At 40.3% G+C, this 24,944-nt stretch overlaps 1 protein-coding gene across 3 annotated transcripts in view; it reads left to right on the top strand.

Annotated features, from left to right (window-relative positions):
* The window catches only part of CLSTN2 (calsyntenin 2), a 670,874-nt gene that overhangs the window by 242,290 nt on the left and 403,640 nt on the right, over nucleotides 1–24,944 (top strand). For all 3 annotated transcript variants that reach the window (XM_066350512.1, XM_066350511.1, XM_066350513.1), the window contains exon 2: nucleotides 13,940–14,062. In XM_066350512.1, the coding sequence (XP_066206609.1) occupies nucleotides 13,940–14,062 (123 nt within the window). The remainder of the gene's footprint in view (nucleotides 1–13,939; nucleotides 14,063–24,944) is intronic.

Below are 24,944 nucleotides of genomic sequence, written 5' to 3'. Positions count from 1 at the left end.
GAAAGAATCATTGTACATGGTCATGGCACAGATAATTGGCATTCGCAGGAAGAATGCAGTTATTCATTGATCTCTTAACACACGTTTGTTGAGCACCTACTACCATGTGCCCTGTCCCACTCCTAGTACTGGTGAGATCAGAGATCTCACCCATCTCATTTGGAAAGCATGCCTTAAACATTGACAGAATCTTCCAGCTGGTAAATACCTGTTCTATTTACCTCTAGGAGAAATTGACACCTTTAAAATCTCTAAGATCATGATTTCTCTTTTGAGACACCCAGGTTGCCTGCCAAACACTGAAAATTCAGAGTACAGATTTATTTCAGAAATTTATCATGATGCTTTTAACCTTTGATGCCTTTTGCAGGAATGATTTATGAAGTTTGTTTCTTTTCATGGTGGCTTCTCCAACCAGGTTGTAAGAGATATAAGGACTGTGATTTCAGACAATTATTCTCTTGATAGCATGCACTCAAGTTCACTCAGCAAGAGAAGATTCTCCTTTTTCATTTTACAAAAGAATCTGAGGCTCTATTACCTACTCAGTATCTCAGCAATTGGTGTGTAAGCCATTTAGTCAACCTGTTGCTTTTCTTTCACTACCGAACCAGAGAAAGGACCAGTTGACTTTCCCCCCAACTGAGTTGACTCTAAGAACTGACTGTGAATCTAGCCTTGATAACCGTAGCTATTTCTTTCCCTCCTTCCCTCTGTCTCTTTGTTCTCTCTGTTCACATCTTTTCTCTTTCTTCCTGCTTTTGTAATATATATATATTATGTTTTAAGTCCTTTGCCAGGTCATATAGCAAACCTTTTGTCTCAGAACACTTTACCAGTCTTGGATATCATTAACAACACTGAAAAGCTTTTGCTTCTGTGGATTATACCTATTGCTGTTTATTGCATTAGTAATTAAAGCTAATAAAATTTTGAAAATATGCCTTTATTAATTTAGCTACTATTATAATAAATCCATTGCATATTGCCAAAATAACATGAGAAATATAACTATAAAATAACCATGTTATAAAAAAAAATTAGTGAGGAGAGTACCATTGTTTTACATTTCTTTGTGTAAGACAGCAGAATACTCATATCTGCTTTTGCATTCAATCTGTTGTGGTCTCATGGAAAACTCCAGTGAGAATGAGAACAAAGAAGGCAAGTAGTATCTTAGTACTTTCATGAAAATAGTTTTGACCCTATCACCCCTCAAAGGGTCTCAGGGACCTGAAGGACTGTTGTGCTAAAATTAGAGATACAGACATTTAAAAAAAAAGAATCTGGTAGAAGAAAGACTCAAAAGAATATTTACATCCCAGTAGAGCCCCTGCTGTGCTAAGGAGAGGCAAGGGGCTCTGGGAGGACAGGAAGAGAGACTGATTCAGTCTGGGGTATGTGTTTAGGGGTGGATAGGAAGAGAGGCTCAGAGAATGCTTCCCTGAGTCAGTGGTTCCTAAACTGAGCCGAGCAGCTGGGAGTTTTAGACGTTGAATATAAATAGAACCGTCTTGTTTGATGCCCTGATACTCGGGGCTGCTTGTGAGGACAGCTTGCAGCTTCATTATGATTGTGTATTTTTTGGTAGAGGGAAGGCTCTTATTTATTTTTGCCTATCTTCTACCTCTGATATTCCACAACTTCCCAGGAAGGAGGCAGAGCTGGAAAAATGCAGATAACAGTCCACATAAATAAGAAGCGAAATTGGCCTGCCAGTGCTTTCTTTCTGAAGCGTTGAGAAGCAGGTGAGCATTTTGCTGCAAATATACTGTAAACCAGATAATTGCCATTCATCATTCTGAACATCTTGGGATCTAAGGCATGAAATGGAATTTGCAATAAAAATGTATCACACATTTGCTACCCTCTAGAACAAAGTTGATAGCATAAACCACAAAGGTTTTATTTATTAGTTTACCAGTAGAGAAACAAACAAACAAAAATGGTGTTTCTATTTGAGGTTAAAAGGAATTTGCACTGTCGCATCAAATCTTCTCAATCATTTTGAATATAACGTTTAAAAAGATTCTCCAGAGGGTGTGACGGTTAGTTTTATGTGTCAGGTTGGCTAGGTTGTGGTAGCTAGCTATTCAATGAAACACTAATCTTGTGTTCCTGTGAAGGTATTCCGGAGATGTGGTTAACATCTACAATCAATTGATTTTATATAAAAGAGATTACACTCAATGTGTGTAGGCCTCCTCCAATCAGTTGAAAGGCTTTAAGAGCAAAAACTGCATTTTCTTAGAAAAGAAGAAATTCTGCCTCAAGACTGCAGCGTCAACTGCTACCTGAGCTTCCCGCCTGCCTCACGGATTTCATAATTGCCAGGTCCCATAATTGTGTGAGCTAATTCCTTTATATATGCCATAGATATACACATATATGCATATATATGCACACATATGTCAGTGTCATGTCTGTGTTCATCTCTGTCTCCATCATTATCTCCTGTCGATTCTGTTTCTCTGGAGAACCCTGTTCTCCTGTTGGTTTCAGTCTCAGCTCGTTTGTCTCCTGTGCTCCCTCAGAGCATTTGGTCCAAGGCCTGACCCCCAGGAGATGGAAACAAACGTGTGCTGTTGCCCTGGCCTCTGCTCAGGGGGGAGAATTACCGAGGGTGGTGGGAATTGCGGTTCTCTCGTTAGGACCATGACCTTGCAGGATTTCCTTGGGTTCCCTGAGCCTCCACAATCTCCTCCATGAAGGGGAGCCCATGCTGCCCTCGCACAGGGGCGTTCAGGAGAATTTAATGAGATCCCAACTCTGAGCCTGGCACCTACCTAGGAGGCCCTCAGGAGTGGCTGTGCCTGATACATTGTGTAGTGGCTGTGGTTGAACAGTGACAATTACAGGAAGAGTTTTAGACCATTACATTTAGTAGCATAAATTCTAAAGTAAGTTAAGAGCCTTGGTTTTAGGGGTTAAAGATGTTTAAAATGCAGTAAGGTATGAGATATTGAAGTAATAACAATCTTGGGGAAGTATAGAAGTAACAATTTAGTGCACACTTCAGTCTAATAATGTTGTTCAATAGGTAAGACATTTTGTGTGGAAAAATGAGTAGGCTCTTGCAACTGAATGAGAACATTAAACTACCACAGTCTTTTCCCTCCTTTCATATTCTAAATGAGCTTTCATGAATGGCTCCTAACCTTCCCAGACTTAATATAATCTTCCCAGCCCCTGGGAATCAAGCTTAGGACTTCATTAGGTCTTTAATCTGCCAACAGATTTATTGGGTAACTTGGGCATTGTCTATCTGGGGCACACTGGGTCTCATGTGAGTCCAGACCTCAGCCTGTGGGTGTTGAGGTTCATAATAAAAGAGCTTTTTCTGAGGACATAAAAGGCACTAGTCACCACTAAGTCCGCTCTGACTCGGGGTTTCATTTTATGTTCTTCTCAAGAACTCTGGGGGGTTGGTCCTACCCCCGTTTTATAAAGGAGAGTGGACAGAGGTCTGGGAAAATGGAAAGACTCAGCTAGGGATACCCTGTTTACACTTTTGGTTACATAGTGACAGAACTATGACATTAAGCACAGTATCCCTGGCACCCAATTTCAGAGTCTGTTTTAGGGCATGCTTTGGGTGATTGGCTTTATTCAGATGACTTGTGTGGAGACAACTGAAAAATCTCACCTTTATAAGATCACGCAAGTTCTCTAGTGCTCAGTTCTTCCTGGTTCTGCTCCTGGCCCACATGCCAGTGCCCAATGGGAATGGCCACATGCTTTGTCCCCAGACTGGACAAATTTAGTCAATGCCTTTCAGAAAACCCACACTTCAAACAAGTTAAGTATTTATGAATGGAAAATGACAGATGGGAAGAAATAAAAAAATAGGAATGGTGGGGAAATGGATAGAACAGAAGGAAGGAAGAGACAGAAGCATTGTTCTACCCTCCCTGAAAGTACCTACCAAGCAGTGGAGGATTAATAACTCAGTCATCTTTTCCTCCGGTGCTTTTCAACCCAATTAAAACAGTAGACCATAACTCTCATCTTCTGTGAATCTTTGCATATGTGAGTCACACACATGGGATTTGTATTTAAAACTCCCTAATTGGTACCTCTAGCAAGAGATAACTTTGTTTCTAATTAAGTGATGGCAAACGTCACCCTATGATTTGTGAGGCACGCCCTTTTTCTATTTGAGTAATGTAGGAATACCTGCTAATGGAATTAATGTGCTGCTAATTGCTTCAGGTGCCATCAATGTCCGGTCACTGTATTAGGACCTGTGGACATCATGGTGACTAGGAGGCTGCCTTTTCTTCAAGAGGGCTCGTGGTTCCATGGGAGGGAGGGACAGGGAAATAGCTAATGGCAATCCAGTGGACCTGTATCATCAGATCATTCAGTGTAGGGTGATGCTGGTGAGCAGAGGAGGGCAGGGGAGGAGGTGGGACTGGAGATGAGTCTGAAAAACATTGGAGGAGAGGGGGAGATGGCACGGTGAGGGCAAAGGCGTGGGTAACTGAGGGAGCTGGGGTCTTTGGGTGGCCTCACCCAGCCTCGCGGGAGAGGGCAGAAGAGCCACTGATGGATCTTCATGGAGGAAGTGTGGGATCAGCTTTGCCTTTAGGCAGGCTTACTTCTCACCTGTACAGGGATCCAATACCACCCTTACTCTGAAGCAGGGGGTAAAATTACTTTTAAAAATGCTATTATAATTATTGTAGTTAGGAATCACTTAATAGCAAGAACAGACACGCACCTTTTTTAAAATGGTGGTTGTGGGAGGAACTACTGAAAGACTTCCCTTGGCAACCTCAGACACCGCGTGGTAGGCTGACCAGTCCGTGAAGGGTGAGCAGGGCCTGGACTGGGATCAGCCGTGGGCGCCAGCCTCCGTGATTCCTGCAGCTCCTTCTGCACAGCTCTTCTCTCTGCCTGCTGCCTCCAGCTCTTTGCCTCCTGGCAGATTAGCTTTCTCTGATTTTAATGGCTTCCTAGCTTTGTCTAAACCAGGAGTAGTCAACCTTTTTATACCTACCGCCCACTTTTGTATCTCTGTTAGTAGTAAAATTTTCTAACTGTCCACCTGTTCCACAGTAATGGTGATTTATAAAGTAGGGAAGTCACTTTACTTTATAAAATTTATAAAGCAGAGTTACAGCAAGTTAAAGCATATAATAATAATTACTTACCAAGTACTTTATGTCAGATTTTCACTAAGTTTGGCAGAATAAGTCTTTATAAAACAACTTACTATAGTTAAATCTATCTTTTTATTTATACTTTGGTTGCTCTGCTACCGCCCACCATGAAAGCTGGAACGCCCGCTAGTAGGCAGTAGGGACCAGGTTGACTACCACTGGTCTAAACCTTGAGTGATCATTGCATGAATGCCAGCCTCAACTCCTTATGAATTTTTCTCGCAAGTGCCCATTCCCAAGTAAATTATAGTATCTGGGCCTCGTATATGAAAATTTAAATATCTAATCAATCGGCCCAGCCTACTCCACCCATTGATTTCTTCATGGGTTAGCTGTCTACCCAGGTCTAGGCAGCACTACCAGGGAATCAGGTTAGAAGGGACAGTTGGGCGTAACAGGCAGAAGACCAGACTGACCACTAGGATGACCTGTTTATTAGGGTATAGTTAACCTCACTAGAGCATTTGCAGTCAGTAAAGCATATTTTTTCCTCACAGTTCACTTTACCCAGGGAGAAATATTGGCATTCTGAGAATCTAGGAGCTAGCAACAGCCAGAGGGTCAACTTTAAGATGAATGTAGAAAGATTCAAAGGGTAAATCACCAGCCACTTGGCACTGATGCTTGGACCAAATGTTAATACACTTTTTCAGAGGTGGAAGTAGAGAAGAAAGCCAAGGAGTGCTCCCAAGAAAGCACCTTTGCTTAGTTAAAGGCACATTGGGTAGGAGACCCAATTTCTCTGTAAATGGAGCAGAAATATCACACTCTGTGTGAACACAAAGACACAAACATTTTTCAGATACTGAAACATCATGGAGAAAAAGACAAGAAAGAGTCAAGAAGCAATTTTAAGGGGGCTTGATAGGACAGAGCTCAGCCTCAAGAGGAGTTGTGCAGCAAGGAGGGCCATTATCTTGTGAAGAATTGATCAGCCAGGCGGTGGCGCAGTGGATAGAGCGTCGGACTGGGATGCAGAGGACCCAGGTTTGAAGCCCCGAGGTCGCCAGCTTGAGTGCGGGCTCATCTGGTTTGAGCAAAAGCTCACCAGCTTGAACCCAAGGTCTCTGACTTGAGCAAAGGGTTACTCGGTATGCTGAAGGCCTGCGGTCAAGGCACATACGAGAAAGCAATCAATGAACAACTAAGGTGTTGCAACGCGCAATGAAAAACCAATGATTGATGCTTCTCATCTCTCTTCATTCCTGCCTGTCTGTCCCTGTTTATCCCTCTCTCTGACTCACTTTCTGTCTCTGTAAAAAATAAATAATAAATAAAAATTAAAAAAAAAAGAATTGATCAAAAGTTAGTTCTTCTGTAGTTATATTTGAACAGAGCAAAGCATGAGCTGACTGGCCTCAGTCTATTGGAACAAAAGGGCAAAACATTTGTCAGGGGAGGGACCTGAGTGAGTAGGAAATAAGAGCCAAGCCACAGGATCAGTGCCTATTGCTTCTCTCCAGAAAGGAGACGGCTCTCTAGTCATCCATGAAGCCAGGGTTTAGAAGTGGTTCTGGATGATTCTGTACATGCTAGTGAACCCTGGGTGATGAGGATGCTATCTGTCAGTCCAGACTCTTGGCTGGCCTTGCCCCTTAGACTTTATTCTCCAGCCACACCTGACTGTCCACACTCCCCCCGATGGTGAACTAGGTGCTTTTGCTATTGGGCCTTTGTCTATTTATGCTCCTCGTCCAGGGATCCTCCACATCCTTTATCCTTGGTTAGTTCCTGTTGCTCACGACTAACTTACCTTTTCCAGAAAGTAATTCTGGATTACCAAAGCTGGGTAGTGCTTCTCCTCTCTTTTCCCATAGTACTCTGCTTTTCCTCTTCTTACCCACCTCTTACCATATTGGTTACCATGGATCCCTCTCTAGTCTGAGAGTCCCTTGAGGATAAGGACTTTGTTCTTGCCTGTATTGACTGAGATATAATTTACACATAATTTCAAAATGTCAGATTGATAAGTTTTGACAAAGGCAAACACGTATAACCATCACCACAATCAAGATACAGAACAGTTCCGTCATCTCAGCAAGCTCCCTGTGCCCCTGGGCAAGCAAACCCCACTCCACCCCAGACCTCAGCAACTGCTGATCCGTTCTCTGTCCTCATTCTTTGGTATTTTTCAGAATGTCATATGAATGTCACCAAACAGCATGTAGCCTTTTGTATCTGACTTCTTTCACTTCATTTCACCAGCGAAATGCTTTGGATAATCATCTACTTTGTTGTATGGATCAGCAGTTGATTTCTTTTTATTGCTGAATAGGTGTCGATTATAGGAGTATACTGAAATTTGTTTATCCACTCACCAGTTGATGGCCGTTTCAGTTTCCAGTTTGGCATTATTTTGAATAAAGATTCTACAAACATTTACATACAAGCCTTTTTGTGTAATTTATGTTTCCAGTTCTCTTGGATAGATGGTGGGAATGAAACTGCTGAGTCATTTTCTAAGAAATTGCTAAACTCTTTTCCAAAGTAATTGCTTAAATATTTTTCAAAATGTCTTATATTACAGTCTTACTGGCAATATATGCATTTCAGTTCTTCACATCTTCATCAGAACTTGGAATTGCCAGTCTTATTTTAACCACTCAGTGGAGGTGTGGTATTATTCCATTGTGGATTGACATGTCCTTGAAAACTATTAATGTTGAGCATCTAGATGTTCATGTTCTTATTTGCTGTTCATATATTTACTTTGGTGACAGGTCTGTTTAAATTTTTGCCTTTTTTTAAAGACATTATTTGTCTTACGGAGTTGCAAGAGTTCATTGTATATATGGATATAAATGTTTTGTGATAAATGCTTTGCAAATGTTTTCTCCAAGTCTATTGTCTTTAAAATGTATGTTTATATATATATAAAGTGTATTTTTTAAAAATTAGAAGTTTGTGATTTTTAAAATATTTTCATTTTTTAAGCTCACGAGAGAGGGACAGACAGGAAGGAAAAGAGATGAGAAGCATTAACTCATAGTTGTGTACCATAGCTGTTCAATGATTGCTTTCTCATATAAGCCTTGACTGGGGGTGTGGTGGGGGCTCCAGCCAGTGACCTCTTGCTCAAGCCAGCAACCTTGGGTTCAAACCAGCAACCTTTAAGCTCAAGCCAGCAACCAAGGTGTCATGTCTCTGATCCCACGCCCAAGCTGGCAAGCCTGCGTTCAAGCCTGTGAGCCCACACTCAAACCAGATGAGCCCACACTAAAGCTGCGACCTTGAGGCCTCAAACCAGGGCCCTCAGTGTTCCAGGCCAACACTCTATCTACTGTGCCACACACTTGGCCAGGCTGTAGTTTTCATAATGTTTGATGTATCAGTTTTATCTTTTATGATTCATGCTTATTTTGTCCCTTCAGCTAAATTTTTGTCTAACCCAAGGACATTCAGATTTTTTCCTATGCTTTTCTTTTAAAGGTTTTATAATTTTAACTCCTGCATTTAGGACCAAAATCCCTTTAGAAATAGTATCTGTGCATGGTTGTGCAGCAGGATTGGAAACATTATTTTGGATGTGGATATCTATTTTTTCCAGTAGCGCTTAATGAAAAGACCATCGTTTCCCTCCACTGAATTATTTTGGAACCTTTGTCAGAAATTAATTGGCCATATGCATATCTGTCTATTTCAGCACTCTGTATTCCTTCTTTTCGCTATCTGTCCATCTTCATGTCTATATCATACTCTATTCATTAGAGTAGCATTATAATAGGTCTTAAAATCAGGTAATGTAAGTCCTCCAACTTTGCTCTTCATTTTCAAAATTGTTTTGGCAATATCAGTTCTTTTTTTATTTTCATAAAACATGTAAAATTAGAGTATCCCATTAGCAAAACTCTAATATTATTTTGACTTGATTTTCTTTGCATTTACTCTATAGCTCAATTAGAGCAACATCTTAACTATATTGAGTCTACACTCCATTAAGACCACTCTAAGTCTTCTTTAAATTCTCTCTGCAACGTCTTAGACTTTTCAATGCTCAGATCTGCATGTATTTTGTGAAAGTTATTCTTGAGTGTTTCATGTTTTTGATGCTATCCTATTAGTATTGTTTAATTTAAATTTCCAATTTTTTATCCTATTAGTATTGTTTAATTTAAATTTCCAATTGTTCACTGCTAGTGCATAGAAATATAATTGATTTCTATATGTTAACTTTGTATACTGTGACTTTCCTAAACTCATTTATTAGTTCTAGTAGCATTTTAGTAGATTCCATAGAATCTGGTTCATTGATGATCATGTTCTCTGTGAATAAAAATAATTTCTATTTCTAATCTGATACCTATTTTTTTTTTTACCTTACTGCAGGAGTTAGAACATTCAGTACAATGTGAATAGTTCAGTACAAAATAAGAGTAGATAAGCTTGTATTCTTCCTGCTCCTGGGAGGAAAGCATTCACTCTTTAACCATTAAGCATGATGTTTGCTACAGGTTTTCATAAAAGTTCTTTATCAGCTTGAGGAAGTTCTCTTCTGTTCTTTATTTGCAGATAGTAATTATGAATAGATGTTAAATTTTGTCAAATGTCTTTCCAGAGACTTTTCCCCCATTTTTACTTGCAATACTTAAGTTGTTTTTGCATATTGGAGGCACTGCATAAATATTTGTTGAATGAATGAAGCTGGGCTAAGTACTTCTGAGAGGCCACACTTCTGATGACCTTTTTTTTTTTTTTTTTTAAAGAGACAGAGAGTCAGAGAGAGGGATAAATAGGGACAGACAGACAAGAACGAAGAGAGATGAGAAGCATCAATTATCAGTTTTTCATTGCGACACCTTAGTTGTTCATTGATTGCTTTCTCATATGTGCCTTGACCGCAGGCCTTCAGCAGACTGAGTAACCCCTTGCTCGAGCCAGCGACCTTGGGTCCAAGATGGTGAGCTTTTGCTCAAACCAGATGAGCCCACACTCAAGCTGGCGACCTTGGGGTCTCAACCTGGGTCCTCCGCATCCCATTCTAATGCTCTATCCACTGTGCCACTGCCTGATCAGGCTGAGAGGCCAGACTTCTGTCACTCTGAAGCATGAGATGAGCTGGTGGGGGGTATGAGAGAATTTGAATGCCTGTTGGTGTCAGGGGTTCTAGATTCGCCTAAATGATTATATGCAATTTTTATAACATTCCTATGAAGTATCTCCATTAAAATTTTTTTTATTGATTTGAGGGAAAGAGAGAGAAAGGGGAGAAGGGAAGAGAGAGAGAGAGAGAGAGAAGCATGAACTCGTTGTTCCATTTAGTTGTGCACTCATTGATTGCTTCTGGTATGTGCCCTTTCCAAGGATCGAACTTACAACCTCAGTGTGCTAGGATGATGCTCTATCGACCGAGCCACCTGGCCAGGGTCTGTATAACCATTTTAAAAATGAGGAAGTGAGTAATAGATGGAATGATTAAAAAGCTATAATATGGTTGAGATGTGGGGAGGTGTCCTGTGTTTCATAACTCAGTATAAATAAAGAGATAATCAAGAAGTTCAGAAAACAAAATAATATACAAAGCTTGATTTCAAATATAATGCAAGTTAACATGAAGTGTTAACTTGATTTCACCATTTGATGGAATATAAGAATCAAAAAGTCAGTTGGTCTAGATACCAGGAATTTGGTCCTGGGAACAGCTGTTGGACCACTAAAGAGGAAAAGCAATGCTTGCACAGCCCTGGCTCAGCCGTCTGTGGTACCTGATAGTCAAAGTAATGTAAATTTAGGCTATTGATTTGGCAATTTTGAGAATGTGATTTATAGAGAAAGCAAAAAATGATTTAATTTTGGTTAAAATTTACGTATCAAAATGCAAATGTTTTTCAACCTTGACAAAGCAAAAGTTGAGATAGACCTGAAGGAAATTATAAAGTGGGAAAGAAATGAGAATGTTTATGGGATGTTAACATTCTTACTTTCTAAAATGGGAACATTTTGACCCCTCTGAGCCTCAAGTTCCTAACTACAAAATGAGATCAAAGTTTTACCTAATAAAGTTGTTGTGTGGATTAATGAATGTCTATAAAATGTCTAATATCTGATAGGTAGTCAGATAACTGAAGTAGTGATAGAGGGGATAAAAGGGAGGCAGGCCAGTGGACAGAAGGAAGTGAACCCATTTGCACTAAGAAGGAGAACCTCAACTTTAAGTTCTAGAAGTCACCTCTTCTGCAGACACTGTCGCTGCCCCAACCCAGTGGTGGCTCTGAGCGCTGAAACATCAGGGGTTGTGTGTTCAGCCCATCTGAATGACATGACAACCTGGGAATGGTGTTACATTTCCCATTTTACAGTAGAGAAAGTTAAACGTCTTTGTGGCCAACTGATTTGCCCAGGACATGCCCCCGAAGCAGCTAAGCCGTGGCTGAAACCCAGCAGCTGTGGCTCTGGATTCCATTATCTGCCACTCGAGCCAGGTGGTGCAGTGAATCTGCAACACTGGGTGAGCTCCTCGCATAGCCTCTGCACACATTTCTAATGAATAGGCCCATAGGTTTAATAAAAGGAAAAAGAGATGAATTATTTCCCCCAAGAGCTGCGAATTATTTACATTGTATTTGTGTTGATGGCTAATAAAAGAGCAAAGGAGTGTGGGGACAGCCCAGGGAGGCTATTAATTATTCCGGGGTCCATAAAGAAGCACTGGATTGAATACCAACATGTAAGGATGGGTGGGTCTGCTGCCCCCTTTAGACCGGCAGTAGGCAGAGCTGCTGTCTTCCCTGGAAATGATTCAGTGAGCAGAAATAGGCCTCAGGTCCAAGACCTGAAACTAGAAGGCATATGTCCCTGCCCCACTAAATGCCTCGTGGTTAGCTCATGCTTGCTCTGGAAGAGGTGAGAAGGAGCAAAATGGTGGCTCAGGTTGAGGCTGCCACCAATCCTGAAATAGCTCTTGACTCACCTTTTGATGTATGATGGTGTGGAGAGGGCACAGGAGCCACTGCAAGGAGTCTGTTCTCAGATCTGTGAGCTCTTGCTTTGCCATGGTTACTGAAAAGCATGCAATGTAATACATATATACATTAGAATATATATTATATTTTAGAATGTGTATTGCATATATATGAATGTGTACGTGTGTGTGTGCTTTTTGGCTATGGAGTATGAAAGAGTTTTTGGTTTTCTCGATTATTAGTTATCTAACTCTGGGGCCATCTTGGAAAGTCACACCTATGGAAGTAGTTTCTTCGTTGTTTCACAACAATCACATCTACATCTCAGGTTGTTGTAGGGAGAATTAAGTATGTGATGACACTTTTAAACTATGAAGCAGGGTGTGAGGATTGGCCTTAGGACACCTTTGATTATTCTAGGGCTCCTTGTAACCTGTTCTTTTCTAAAGGACCTACTCTGCACCTAGACTTCTGTGAGGATACATGGGGAGTAAACAGATTATTGTTTTAGGAAGATCGCTCTTCATGCCAGTGTGAAGGATGGATTAGAGTGGGACAAAACTTCTTACTGGAAGACCAACCACAGGTGCTATCCAGATAGGAGACAGCTGGGCCAGAATCAAATTAAGGTGATGGAATTGGCAGAAATGAGGTATTCATCAGTTAAGATGCTCACATAGGAATATTATACCAATAACAGCATATTTTATTTTAATATCTACCCTTCATTAGTACCTGTTGACTGTAACTACATTGAATTCATTTTCTAGGGTTGTCTTAACAAAGTACCACAAACTGGGTGGCTTAGAACAACAGAAAATTACTGTCTCACAGTTCCAGAGGCTAGAAATCTTAGATCAAGTTGTCAGCAGGACCATACTTATTCTGAATGCCTCTCTACTAGTTCTGGTAGTACCTTGACTTGTGACAGCACAATTCCAACCTTCCCATGGTGTTCTCCCTGTGCACATGTCTGTCTCTGTGTCGATATTTCTTCCCCTTTTTATAAGGAAGCCAATCATTTTGGATCAGGGCCCACACTAACGGCCTCATTTTAACTTGATTACCTCTGTCTCCAAATAAGGTCATATTTAAAGATACTGGAGCTTAGGACTCCAACCTATGTTTTTGGGGACACAATTCAACCGGTAACGTATATTTGATATCTATTTTAACTGTATTAATTGTTCATTAGATGATATATCATTCAATATATCATTCAACTAGTTAAATTATTGAAGAGAAATTTAAATTGCTAGATGATTTAGACCATTTAGATCAGTGACACTGATTTAGATAACACAGTCTTTAAATAATCAGGAAATATTTAAATGTTTGTCCTATCTTTACAGATATTTTGGTACTCATACGTGTGTGTGTGTGTGTGTGTGTGTGTGTGTGTGTGTGTGTATATAAAATGCAATAACAGTTCCTACTGGTGGATCAGATTAGGTTGTGGTCAGAAATCCTAGCACACAGCCTAATCTGCTAGTCTGTTGATTAATAACAGACTTTAACACTGAAATGCCTATTAATAGATGGTAGTTTTTGAGAATGAAATCTTTTAATTAGTTTTTTGACTATCTATACTGGGTATCCAGAAATAGAAATAATGGGGTTTGGTAAGTTAAAAGGTTTATGATCTTAGAGCCAAAAACTGTGTGTGAGTCTCGGTGCTGACCTTACTCTGTGTGTGCCTGGAATGAATTGTTGAACCCCTGTTTCTCTGATGTATCCTTGGGTATAAAATGAGAATAGCATGTTCTATGTCCCTCATGTGGCGATTGGATGAGAACCTATGATTGAGTAAATATACAATATTAATGGCAGTATTATAAATTATTCAAATCTTATTAATCTTTTTTTTTTCCATAGTCAACAAGCACAAGCCATGGATCGAGACTTCGTATCATGGAGTCATTACTGAGAACAATGACACTGTCATTTTGGACCCACCGCTAGTAGCCCTGGACAAAGATGCACCAGTTCCTTTTGCAGGTGAGATGATGGCTTAGCATGGTTGAGCCTGGCTCACTGTGGAGACAGGATGGGAAACCTCACAAAGCCCCAGACTCGGGCTTTATAGCTGTTGTCACTGTGTTATGCATCTTATAGATCAGCCTGTGATTTCAAAGCTGTTTGCCTCTTCTGATTTCTGGCGTGGATTCTGTATCTCCCTTCCGCATGGTTTTTCTGCTTTTGTCACCTCCAGTGCACGGTGCTTATTTGTTCTTCTTCTGAGAGATGATATGTTGCTGAAGTGGTCCCTGGGTGTTGGAAAAGTTGAGCTAGTAAGTTCTGGAGGGGAATCTTCTGTAGAAAGATGACCCGTAATCATGAGGAAGTGTGTGACCCACTGCCCCTGTTACCCATATGCCAGGCACAGGTGAGAACCTGTAGTTCGGTGGATTGATAAAAAGAAAATGAAAGAAAAAAGACCAGGAGATATTTGCTAAAGGGGTCTCATGTTTCCATAGCTTGTGGCAAAGAGAAGGGGATGGGTGATGACGGGGGTGGAGAGCTGGAACAAAGAACTGCTGAAGATGCCTGCATCATGAGTGATATTGTTAACGTTTTATAACTGTCAGGAGAAAGACAGGAAATTTAATGAAGGTTTTCAAGATTTCTAGAAGATTGCTTTATGATAGATGGGTGCCAGGCTGAGGTTTTCACCATGATGAAGTCTATTTTTTCTGACAGTTTGTCTGCTACATTATGAGCTACTCGGGCAGAAAAAAAAACTGGCTCTTTCGCACTTTGAAGAGATAAGCTTTGTGAAGGTCCTTTTTTTTATTACAGAATATTATAAAGGCAGGAGCAAGGGGGTGGGTTAAATGGGGCAAATTCAGCATTTTGTGAAGATAAATGCATAAGCATTCTTACAGAGCATGGGGGAGATACCCTTGACTCTCAGAAGAAGGCTTTATCTTGGTTTTATGTAGAACGATAAACACCGAGGGCACCTGTCTGTGACTTCCCTGGTGTTTAGAGTTGGGGCATTTGCATACATCTTCCAGCCATCCTCAGAGGTCCCAGCTTAACCAGATTCCACTGCGAAGTATAAATCCCATGCTGTCTGTTCCACAGACGATGAGGTGTCTTCTCCAAACTTTTGCCAGCCTGAGACTACTCCAGCTGATCTCTTTCTTGGGCATAACTATACAGTATTGGGGTTAATCAGCCATTCTTAACAATCCTCAGAAATGAGATTTTAAAACAAACACTAGCAACAATGTTTGGGTTATGAAAATGTTTGGATTGGCATACACCGTGTGCTTAAAAAAGGCACAACGTTTAGATATTGGGAGATTTAGCATTAAGAAAAGGTCTCTGGTTTATCTTGATGAATCAGATTGGAAATATGTACAAAGCTGAGTCGCAGCTTCCCTCTCGAGCCTGCAGCACGTGCTCCTGGCCTTCCTTAGCCTCTTCCCTCCAAGCCTTCGTTCGGGGTCTTTCGGCCGAGCGGGCCCTCTCATTCACCTTCCTGTTCAAATGTGTGACCCTTTTTTAAAACAGCAGAGAAAACCAATGACATTTTAAATAGGAAGTCAATGGATACCTTTCAGTCACTTTAGTGTAATGAGGCTAACTCTTTAAAAGATGAGGGATGTGCCTGATTAGTATGCCTGCCCTCGGTGTAGCCCTGTTTCATCCATTAGTGAACTAGGACACTAAAGTTGTAGAGTGAGCTTTTCTCCATTCAAGTTATAAGCTTTCTAATGTACAGACCAAAATGCGGGGGGGGGGGGGGGGGGGGCGGAATTCCAGGAAATCTGATATTTGAAAGTTTGGATTTTCAAAAGATGACTTATCCTCTTTGGCTGTAGGGCTGAAGGATAATTAACAATTTTGCATAAAGATTCACCAAAGGATTTCCTTAAATCATAAACCTATCAAATGCCTTTAAACTTGAATTTGTATTCTAATGAATTGTGTGTGCCGTGGTTTTTCGGGCACATCTTGAAATGAAGGTTTACTTCTAAGCCAAGCCCTGACTAGTTCTTTTCTTCTGAAGACAATTTCTATTCTCTTCCTGATATTTGCAGCTGCATTAAAAAAAAACAAAAAAACACACACACACACACACACAAAAAAAACCCTAGCTGAATGCATCAAAATATAATCTTCCAAGCTCTTAAGAGAAAAAATAAAGATGCTTTTTAAGATGGTCACAGCTATTTTTCTCTGTGTTATTTATGATTAGCTCTACGACAGGACATAGGCACTAGTCATCCATCCATGCTGCAAGCACTTATTCTAAAACATTTATCTTACAAAGAAAATAGAGATTTGTTTCAGATCCCTATCATTCTTATAAAATTGAAAAATTCCTATCTTCCAGCCCTATCACTTCTTGAAGTCAACTGCAGCTTTTGGTCCCCCCCTTATCAATTGCTCTTGTATCGTGTATCCCTTTCTGCCCCTTTCCCAGTAGTCTGGTCTCTATTTCCAGCTTAGCCTCTGAGGTGAGCTATAAGCTTTTTGGGAGATGGTTCCATCCATGTTATTTTTGCTCTGTCTCATTTCTCTTTTTATTCCTATTCCCACTTAAAAAATTTTTTAAGAAAAATTTTCTAGTTAAAGTATCATTTATTTAAATAATAATCATGATTCTATTTTGTATAGCAATGCAAAATTCAGGGATATAAAACAGTTTTATTGTATATCTCCTGATTATTACAATAACAAGTATTTATTGTAGAAAATATGAAAAATATCACAAAGCACCCAAAAGGTATTCCCAGAGCCCCATTATCATTTTAGTGTATTCCCTTCCACTCATTTTTCTACTCTTTTTTCTACCTTATATTCAATATTGTAACTTATTTTTTCCACTAAAAATATATACCATTTTATTACATATTGTTCTGCAACTGATTAAATGGATGAATGCTTTCCTATTCAATTAATATTCTGTAGTTTATAATTCTTTTTCCCAACTTTTTTGAGTTACATTGACTTATAAATTGTGTAAGTTTAAGGTATACAATGTGTTCATTTGATACATGTATATACAGTGTATCCGTAAAGTCATGGTGCACTTTTGACCGGTCACAGGAAAGCAACAAAAGACAATAGAAATGTGAAATCTGCACCAAATAAAAGGAAAACCCTCCCAGTTTCTGTAGGATGATGTGGCAGCATGTGCGCATGCGCAGATAATGACGTAACACCGTGTATACAGAGGAGCAGCCCACAGCCATGCCAGTCGAAAAGTGGATGGTACAGAGGAAAGTTCAGTGTGTTCTGTGGCTCGCTAAATTCGAATCCGTGACCAAAGTGCAACGTGAATATCGGCGCGTTTATAACGAAGCGCCACCACATAGGAATAACATTACTTGGTGGGATTAGCAGTTGAAGGAAACCGGCAGTTTGGTGGAGAAACCCCTTTCTGGTAGGCCATCAGTCAGTGACGAGTCTGTAGAGGCTATACGGGATAGCTACCTAAGGAGCCCTAAAAAATCTGTGCATGAGCCCACATCGAACTGCACTGAATAGGTATGAAACTGGAAGAGTTTTCCTTTTATTTGGTGCACATTTCACATTTCTATCGTCTTTTGTTGCTTTCCTAATACCGGTCAAAAGTGCACCATGACTTTACAGACACACTGTATATTGTGAAATGATTAAACCATAGCTTTACCTAACACCTCTATAACCTCTCATAATTACCATTTGTGTGTGTAGATGGTAAGACGATTTAAGATCTACTCTCTTAGCAAGTTTGAAGTATATGATTCAGTACTGTTAACTATTATAATCATGCTGTATATTAGAGTCCCAAAGCTCATTCATCTTATAACTGAAAGTTTTTACCCTTTGATCAACATCTCTCTATGTCTCCTACCCTCTTGGTAACATTATTCTACCCTCTGTTTCTATGAGTTTGGTTTTTCAAAGCCAATTCCACTTATAAGTCAATCTACATATAAGTGATAATATATATGATATAAGTGATTCCACATGTAAGTGTTGAAACATAAGTGATTTGACATAACAGATCATACATATGTGATATCATGCAGTATTTTTCTTTCTCTATCAGGTTTATTTCACTGAGCATAATAACCTTAAGGTGGTTTATCCACATTGTAGCAAATTGCAGGGTTTTCTTCTTTCTCATGCTGAATATTAGTATATTTTATTCACATATATACATATATTAGTGTATGTGTATATATATATATAACAGTATATATATAACACATGTGTACACACACACATCTTTATCCTTTCATCTGTTGACAGACACTTAGGTTATTTCTAGGTCTTGGCTATTGTGAATTATGCTGCAATGAGCACAGGAGTACAAATATCTATATATTTGATATCCTGATTTTATTTCCCTTGAATATATGGATTTCTGGATCATATGGTAGTTCTATTTTCAATATTTTAAAAAATATCATCCATCCATTGATTCGAGAATGAGAGAGAGAGAGAGAGAGAGAGAGAGAGAGAGAGAGAGTGAGAGAGAAACTTGTTATTTTCACTTAATTGCTCCATTTTAGTTGTATACTCATTGATTATTTCCTATAAGTGCCCTGACCGGGGGTTGGGGGTTGAACTCACAGTGCAGCAGATCGATGCTTTATCCATTGAGCCACCCAGCCAGGGCCTCTATTTTAAATATTCTTTTTTTAGTGGCTGTACCAGTTTACTTTTCCTTTAATGGTGTGGGTGTGCCAGCATGTGATTTAGTGACAATATAATGGAGTCACCAATTATGGTAGCCTCACTATCTTCATCTGTAAAATGATATAAGCTTTCCAATATTATTTTGATCAAATTTAAAAAATGACTATGATGAATGTTGTAGTTATTCAAGATATAGAAGTTTAATAAATTTGAGTTTTCTTTTCCAGATCCTTATCCCTGCCTATTTCATAGATGAGATATCTAACTCACAGAGGGGTCATGGGACTTGCTCAGTATCCTAGAGAAGGCTCGCTGGGGGGCTGCACTTCTCACCACTGGCTCTGAGTTTTATATTATATTACAGTTTTTATTATATTGCCTTTTGATGCCTGCCTCACCTGATGAGTAGAAGCACCAACTCTTAGTCAATGAAACTTCCCTCAGACCTAAGTTAAGTTCATTAGACCAGACTCAGTTCTTAACCTAGTATTGCGCCCAGTGGACATGACCTTCTCAAAGAATCAGATAAGAAAAATCCTTGAGTAATAAAGAAAATTCTATCCACTGCATGGCAAAATATGATAATGAAAGCAAGCTGAGAACATTTTGAACTTCTTAATTTCTTCTTGAGCCCCATTGAGGCCTGTTAGGAAATTGTGGAGATTTTTATATTTGAAGGCAATTAAGTTGTCTTTCAGAGAAAAGAGAACTGCTCTTTTGTCTCCACTGGGCCAGTGTGGACTTGCCTTCAGTAAAGACGGGGCTATAGAGAGTGACCAGGCATAACTGGCTGGCTGCTTAGGCAACTCTGAAGACTGTCCAGAAAATTGCCTGGGATGTGATTAGGCCTAGTTTGGTTGGCTGGTTGCAGCAGAAGGTGCTCTTTCCTCCGTAATTAACTCCATTTGCCCTTGTTCTGCTCGGCTTCTATGCATTTATCTGCCTCCTTATCTTGGACTTGTTCTATGCATTTATCTGCCTCCTTATCTTGGACTTGCCCAGGGCCCTTGTTTGTGCTTTGGGTCCGACAAGGTGCCTGATGGCAGAGACTACCTCCGAGAGCTTGCATCGCCAGGGTTTTCTATGGTGAGAAGGGAATGCTGGTTGTGAGCAGTCAGGGGCTTTGACCAGATGCACATCATTTTACATTTAGGCTCTGTTGTTTACTAGCTGTAGGGTCTCAGATAAGTTACTGAACTTCTCTGAGGGTCAATTTCCTCATATATAAATGGGGGTAAACACAGTACTTATTTCTGGGTTAAAATGTGGATTAAATAAGATATTAATACAATGTGTCTAGAGTACTCCCTGACAGCCAGTAGATGTCCAATATATCATAATTCTGATAATCTTAGCAATGCTAATGAGATTAATCAGAGTAATTGTAATTCTTATCACCAATAAGCCACATGTGTTTTAACATATGTTTTATTCATTTTAGATAGATAACTATGATGTGATTATAATCTGTGATAACAATGAGGAAAGGAGAAGAGTAACTTTGGGGTTTGTTCTGAAGGTTTGATGCAGTCACCCACTTGAGCACCATCAAACTACTATGCTGTCTAAATTGTTAGGTTTTGTGGCAGTGTAGAGACAATCAGTTAAATAACATAGGGGAAAACAGTTTGTGAATTATGCAGAACTCTATAAATATTAGTTGGAAATAAATTTCCTTATATTCTACCTATAATTTTCCCTGTGGAATAGATAATCTATTAGTTGTAAGATATACTTTGAGATTACTGCAAACCAGGTGCTCTTTTGTTATAAACCCACAGAGAGACAGACACGTGTGCCAGCTGTGGCATGCACAGTATTACGCCCAAGCCTCACACTAACCCTGTGAAATGCGTAGGTCATCTATTGCAATTCTGTCTTGCAAACGAGGACATTGAAACTTAGAGAAATTAAGTAACCATGCAAGGTTACCTAACTGAGCATGGATTAGCCCTGTCACTCAGTTCCAGACCCTCAGACTCCTCATTCTGCCTTTCTTCTCCTTGGCCAGTTGTCCAGTGTGTGAGACATCTCTCATTGGTGTTAGAAGAGTGACCTGATACCTGGACATAGAGTTAAAGAGCAGTGAATCCCATTTTAAGTTTCCTTGCTTTCTGATTATGTCAAGGAGAAAGGTGCAGTGTGGGAGGGTCAAAATGTCTCCACACCCCTGGAACACTTGCTAATCTCTTTTTATGACAAAAAGCAAGCTCAATCTCATAGCATTCCATAGGCAAACAGCATCGAACTAGACTTTTAATATTCTGCTGTATTTTAATTAGGTTCCTTTCTTTTTGAGGCACATATTGCTGGTTTTTTAGTTGTTCTCTCTTTAAAAAATTCATTTGAGATCTTTTTAAAACCCCAATTTAAAGATAAATATAAGTAAATAAGTGTTTAGGTAGTTTATGGCAGTAGCAAAAACCATAGACGAGGTCTATGACTAAGGAGCATCTGGAACCCAATAGAATAACCACATCTGGGCCTCACTTCCCCATTCACGACCTCAGGACCACCTGTACTGGACCCAGCCATGTTTAGTCTGTCCTGCCCCATGGCTGTCTGAGTGCTGGTCCTGGCAGCTGTGGAGCCATCTATATCAGCCTCACAGTAGATGTGTCTTGTTTTGTACTGGGTGTCATTCCTGAGGATCAGAATCAGGGTGCCCTCTGGGATCCCACCCTGCTCTTTGATCATTTACTTGGCCTTAGCCAGAGGCCGAACTGTAGCAGTTCCTGCAGAGATTCAGGCTCAGACTTCTCTGGAATCTATCGCCTGAGCTGACATCTTGAACCTCCCAGTGTTGAAATCAAGAATAAAAGGGAAGCAGAAAGACACAGACCAGCGTCTATTGATTCAGGTACACATGAAAATTACTGAAAAGAATAAAGAATAAAGGATTAACTCTCACTCCTAAGACCCTGCTAGACTTTTTTATTCTGTTCATGTAAAGACACGTAGTTCTTATTAATTTGGATCATAGATGGTTCAGAGTCTTTGTGTTTTCTCTTTTCTCAGACATCTCCAAAGCTGACTAGGACATACTGGAAAATATTACTTAAGTGTAGGCATAATTATATATCATATAGTCGTATCATAGCTTATTTAGCCATGTCACTATTTTTATATATTTAGATCGTTTACATTTTTTTTTATTTTTAGAAATCACACTGCCATAGGCAACTTTGTTTGAAATATTTTTTTTTTTATACAAACATAGGAGTCAGTATTTTATGTTGATGGCTTAATTCATAGACAGTGAGTAAACAAACGTGTGTTCTATTTTCAGTGGCAAATTAGATTGTGTTGTTAAATGTTTTTGCTGATATAATTTGTGATTGCCCAATTTTTGAGCAGATGGTGGGATTCAGATTAGGCAGGGAAGTGAGAACTAGACTCGACTCCCACACCTGTCTGCAGCCCGTGGTGGAGCCTGCTGTCCCATCTCTGCAGGATTCAGGCCACCATCCCTGTGACGGACTCCCCCCACCACCACCACCACCACTATAGTGACTGTGACCTAAGGGTTTCCAGTTGTAGGCAAGATGTGACTTGAGAACTCATCAAGGTAATACAGAAGTTGCTTTAAGGGGTGAAGGCACAGCAATCAGTAAGTAAGCCAGAAGACCTGATCAAGTTGATGCTTGTAATCTCTGGGGAAGATGACAATGAAACAGTCCATTTGTAGTCCCCAGGAGCAACAAGGCTTTTTGGACCACACCTAGGGTCCTGATTCTGTTGGGGCTGGAGGAGTCTGCCAGGCAGACTGGGAGAAAGAAAGACCTGGTATAGTCATAACTGAAATTAAATATTAATTTGTCCCTGTTCCTTGGTGTCTATCAGATTGGCAGCTGCTTACCTTGACAGTAACTGACATGGGGCTAGGGACGTATTTGGGGTCCTTTCTTGGTTTTCCCACCACAGGTATTGCATTCACTCCAATGTTTTCCTTTCACATTGTTTACCCCTCCCTCTATGTGCTGATGGCCAATCAGGTCAGGAGGCAGATCTCAGCCCCATTGGGGTGGACAGGGGCCATTCATCTAACCTGGGCTCCAGGATCGTGGGAAGTAGACTCCGGCCATGCTGAGAAGAGACCAAAGCATTTCCCCAGCCACAGAGCTGGTAGGCAGGCACAGTGTAGGGTGGGGCCACACGGCTAAAAGGAGAATACGGAGATTCCCTGGTTTGGGGTCTTTACCCTGAATTTCTTCTCTCAACTGTAACAAATTCTTCCAAATCTTTCTTCTTATCAATTATTCGCTTTCCTGGCTCACAGTGTCCCTGAAACTGTCTGTCTGTATGTCCCCTGCAACTTGCTTTTGTTGTTGCTGTTGGTTTTAATTTCTTTCATGTTGCAGGTCATGTGTATTTTTGGTGCGTGGCAGCTTAGCCTTGGTAAGTGTAGGACGGACCGTCTCATTTGAAAGGTTTTACTGGTCACCTCTCCTCCATCATGATCATGCTTACTCCTGGTATCCCAAGCCTCCCCACGAAAGCTTGGTTGAACGGGGTTCTTTGGCAGCAGCTGGAGACGCTTCAGGTATGGTCATGGATGCTGCTTCTGTGCTGAGTGGTCAGGCACTAAGGGGTTGTACCCTATGGGATGGCTGGTGAACGGACAAAGTGCCAGAGTATAGAGGAAGGAGGAAAGGGTCAAGGGGTGGCCAAGTAAGGAGAAAGAAGAGGGTGAGAGTCCCAGGTAAATACCTACAGCAGGGCTGGGTTCCATGGTCTGAATGGAGGTAGGAAGCTATTCACCACTGACCCTGACCTTCTTCTATATGAGAAGACTGGTGAGGTCCTGCTCCAGTTCAAACTAGTGTTTACCGTAGAACCAGTGCTTTCTGTGGATCCTTTGTAATCAGTTAGGCTGAAGCGTAAGGGACATTCAGGAAGGCAGACCAGCATGGTCTGAAAGTTTCTTGGAGTGTAATAAAACTGAGAAGGTCCTGGTTGACCAGTGGGAGCTGGCCACCTGACGGGAGGGATGTGGAGTTCCCAGTTAGAAAGCCGGAGTGCTGGCACTTGGAGAAAGCTTGAGATAAGCCCGGGAATGCAGGAATTTCAAGTCTTCTGGGATTCTGAGTTAATGACAATATTATATTAAAACAAAATGAAAAGTGAGCAATAAAAATAATAATAGCAGGACTTCTGCTTGCCCTAGATATAGATACTCTTTCTTACAGGTAGACACTGTCCCACACCAGAGCATGTGACTGGGCAAGTGGAGAAAGAGGTGATTGATGGCAGTCCTTATTTGTCCCTTCAGTTGTAGATCCTTGTACAGAAAACAACTTGCACGTATCAGCACTGAAAGTGATCTAAAGTGTATTGAGCACTTACTACATACCAGGCATATTATACACACTATACCATTTAATTTTTACAGCAATCCTCTGAAATGGGCATAATTATAATTATCCGTATTGTACAGAAGGGGAGACTGAAACTAAAACAGATTTTCATAGCTCCCTTGATCCATGGGGGATATATTTTAAACCTCCAGTGGAGGTCTAAAACTTCAGAGAGTACTGAACCCTATATAAACTAAGTTTTCCACTACACATACATACCTATGATAAATTTTAGTTTATAAACTAGGCACCGTAAGAGACCAACAACAGTAACTAATAGTAAAATAGAACAATTATAACAATATACTGTAATAAAATTTATGTGTCATTATTAAGTAAAATAAGGGTTATTTGAACACAGGTACTGTGATACCAAAACAGTCGGTCTCATAACTGGCTACTAAGTGACCAACTGGCTGGGAGCACCTACCACATGGATATATTGGACAAAGAGGCGGTTTGCATTTCGAGTGGGACAGAGCAGGATGGTGTGAGAGTTCATTGCCCTGCTCAGAAGAGCATGCAATTTTAATTTATAAATTGCTTATTTCTGGAATTTTCTATTTAATATTTTTAGATTGCAGTTGACTGCAGGTAACTGAAACCACAGAAAGTGAAATTGCAGATAAGGAGGAATTACTGTTGGTAATTTTCTATCAACACAGTAATAATGGTGAAGGTGTAATCCAACTAGATGTTTTAGGTACTGCTGTGAAGTAACCATCCAAATCTTAGGAACATCAAAAAGCAGCCATTAATTCTTCTCACAAGTCTACCTATCTGTTGATGGGCAGCTCTGCTAATCTGAGTTAGGGTTAGCTTGTCCCAGCTGGGTTCCTTCAGGTGTCTATGGGTAGCTGGTGGGAGGCTGGCTAGTCCGG

The sequence above is a fragment of the Saccopteryx leptura genome, chromosome 10 (genome assembly GCF_036850995.1).
Source record: "Saccopteryx leptura isolate mSacLep1 chromosome 10, mSacLep1_pri_phased_curated, whole genome shotgun sequence".
Classification (NCBI taxonomy): Eukaryota; Metazoa; Chordata; class Mammalia; order Chiroptera; family Emballonuridae; genus Saccopteryx; species Saccopteryx leptura.
This window is presented reverse-complemented; position numbering and strand designations above follow the sequence as displayed.